The 2,810-nt window shown below is 41.5% G+C and overlaps 1 protein-coding gene across 1 annotated transcript; it reads right to left on the reverse strand.

The window, feature by feature from the left end:
* Positions 1–2,455: 2,455 nt before the first annotated feature.
* On the reverse strand, positions 2,456–2,810 carry LOC102875577 (small nuclear ribonucleoprotein Sm D2-like). The gene is made up of 2 exons (XM_006894901.1): positions 2,629–2,810; positions 2,456–2,573 (listed from the first exon to the last, which is right to left on the reverse strand). The coding sequence occupies exons 1-2, from the start codon at positions 2,808–2,810 to the stop codon at positions 2,456–2,458; spliced, it is 300 nt and encodes a 99-aa protein (XP_006894963.1).

A 2,810-nucleotide genomic window follows, 5' to 3' on the forward strand; every position in this document is an offset into this window, starting at 1 on the left:
AGAGGTTGGACATGGGCCATCATCAAACACCTGCTGTGAAGGGAGCTCTGGTGGCCTAGTGGCAAGAAGCTACACTGCAATCACCAAGGTATTCGGTTCAAATCTACCAGATGCTCTGCTGGAGAAGGAGGGGCAATCTCCTCCTGTACCAGTCAGATCCAATTTGATGGTACACACACAAAATAAAAAATTTTTTAAAAACCACACTTGCTGTGTTTACAGCACAAGAATGACAGCCACTGGGAGGGTGGAAGGCCATTGTTCTGCTGCCATGAGACTCTCAGGCCTCTGTCCTAGAAGGACAAGAGACACTTGATAGAGAAAATGGATATAACCTGGACAAACATCTTTCCTGATTTTAAATTATTCGTTATTCCCCTGTTCCGTTTGGACAACAGTTGTTCTTGTTCTCATTTTTATCAATGTTATCCATAATTTGTTATGTTCCACACAAATAGTTTTGCATAATCAATAAAACACAGATAAACATCTTTCAGTTATTCTCTGTTTTCATCTAAGATCCAGCTGACATCAGCAATAAAATCCCTAATGCCACAACCTCTTCTGAATCCAGCTTTAATTTCTGACAGTTTCCTGTCAAAATTCCCACCATTTTATCATCAGGAAGATTTTACTTGCATGTGAGATTAACAATGTTGTTCAATAATTTCGACCTTTGCTTGGATGATCAAAGAAGGTGGAAATTATTCTTGAGAATGAGATCAAATATAGATCTTTTACAGTCAGTTGGCCAGGAAGCTGTCTTCCAAATTTCTTGGGATAGCACATCTAGGGCTGCATCCGTCTGTTAAAACATACCAGTTTGTATCGGAACAATTCCTGTGGGAGTGGGGAGCAGGAGTTTTCATGCCCTTTTACAGACAAGAATTTGAAGGCTCAGAGATATTAGACAATGTGCCTGAGATCTCACAACTGGTAAGATTTAAGGACAGATCCAACAGAATCTATAGTGCAACAAAAGAGAACATGTCACAAGTATTCTGAGCAAGGGAAGAAACTGGAACCCTCATAAATTGCTTGTGGGACTGTTAAATACTACAATCTGGAAGCTCCTTAAAGACTAAAGAATTTGCCATCAACTCCAGAAGTTTCAAATGGATTGAGAAATTGTGGTACATTCACACAATGGAATATTATGCAGCACTAGGGAGCAATGATTTAGAATTATACTACATAACTTGGGAGAAACTAGTGAGCATTATGCTGAGTGAAGTAACTCAATCTCATAAGGACTGCATAAGACCATTACTGTAAAAATAAAGGATAACTAGTAAAACATGTATAGAGATCCAGGGGCAGGGAAAAGGGTGGAAACAGAGAGGTAGGGGTGAAATCACAGAGTTGAACAATTTAGTGGGTGGAGGGAAGAGGTAAAGAAAATGGAAGGATCCTGCAGGGACCTGAAAAGACAGGGCAATGACGGGCAAGTTCCAATGGTGATTAAGTTTATAAAACATAATGCATGGGAATGATTGTATGAAACACAATGTGAATGAAATGACTGTGAATAGTGTGAAACACAATAAATACAAACTTCACAAGCAAACCAATATATTTTTTTTAGAAATCCAGAAGTTTCATTCCAAAAAACAGTCCCAACGAGAATGAAGTTATGGCCACACAAGAACTTGCACCCCAATTTCCATTACAGCTTTTTTCATGATTCTCACCACTTGTCCAAATGGCAGCACCATGATGGATGGAGAGAAGACTGAAGTTGTTAACAGCTACAGCTTGCTCAGCTCCACAATCAACACTCTTGGCACCAGCAATCAGGAAATCAAAAGATAAATTTCTTTTTTTTTCCCCTTGATTTTTTAATTATTATTAAATTTTATTACGTTTAATGAACATTTACAGAGATTTTTGGGTTTTCATTCATTCAGTGTTGCACTATTTTCTCTACCCTCCTCCCCAGTTCGTTCTTCTTTTTTTTTCCCCCTTGAAAGTCTGTTCTAATTGTCCAATTGCCACAGTGCTTGTCAAAGCCAGTTCTGATTAATCTCCTTTGTGTCCTTTGCCATTCCCTAAAAAAGATGAATTTCAGTGGGAAATTCTGCTGTCAGGAACCTCTCTAGAGTGCTGAAAAGCAACAATGTCAATCTAGAGACTAAGGTGCACCTAATCCAGGCCATGGTCATCACAATTACTTGTTATGCATCAGAGAGCTGGACAACTAAGGATGACAGAAGAAGAATCGATGTCTTTGAGTTGTGGGGCCAGAGAAGAATCTTGAACATACCATGGACTGCCAAGAAAAAAAATAGGTCTGTCTTGGAGAGGGAGAAACCATGTTTCTCCTTGAAGGCTAGGATTTTATTTTATTTTAGTAGAAAAAAACCACACAGGGACTTTATTATTCCCAGTACGGAACAGGTCTTCCAGGGATGGCAGGAGGCGGCTGTGGGACAGGGCTGTAGAGACAGGGGTGACCCTACTTGCTGGCGATGAGGGGGTTCCTGAGGACCATGATGACCGAGCCCCCACGCAGGAACATCTTAGAGACGTAGCGGTCCTTGTTGATGGGTTTGGACTTCTTCTTGCCCTTGCCACTTGGGGACCTCAGTCCACATCTCCTTCACGTTCTCCAGCATCATGTTGCAGTGCCTATTGAAGGCCTTCACGCGGCCCAGGAGCTTCTTGTTGTTACGAGAGTTGATGAACACTTGTGTGTTGTTCGTGACCGACTGCGTGAGCACCGAGAGTGGGCCTGTGTTAAACTCCTCCTCCTCTCGCTTCTGCAGCTCCTCTGGGGTCATCTCACTCTTGGGCTTGTTGAGGAGGCTCAT

The sequence above is a fragment of the Elephantulus edwardii genome, unplaced genomic scaffold (genome assembly GCF_000299155.1).
Source record: "Elephantulus edwardii isolate Elephantulus edwardi_28Jun2011 unplaced genomic scaffold, EleEdw1.0 scaffold00151, whole genome shotgun sequence".
Lineage (NCBI taxonomy): Eukaryota > Metazoa > Chordata > Mammalia > Macroscelidea > Macroscelididae > Elephantulus > Elephantulus edwardii.

What these genes read in the sequence shown, in the direction of transcription:
- LOC102875577 (XM_006894901.1), bottom strand. Translation starts at nt 2,810, where the DNA reads ATGAGCCTCCTCAACAAGCCCAAGAGTGAGATGACCCCAGAGGAGCTG. An exon ending in CGCGTGAAGGCCTTCAATAG is followed by an intron (nt 2,574 to 2,628) that starts GCACTGCAACAT and finishes GAGGTCCCCAAG; the next exon opens with TGGCAAGGGCAAGAAGAAGT.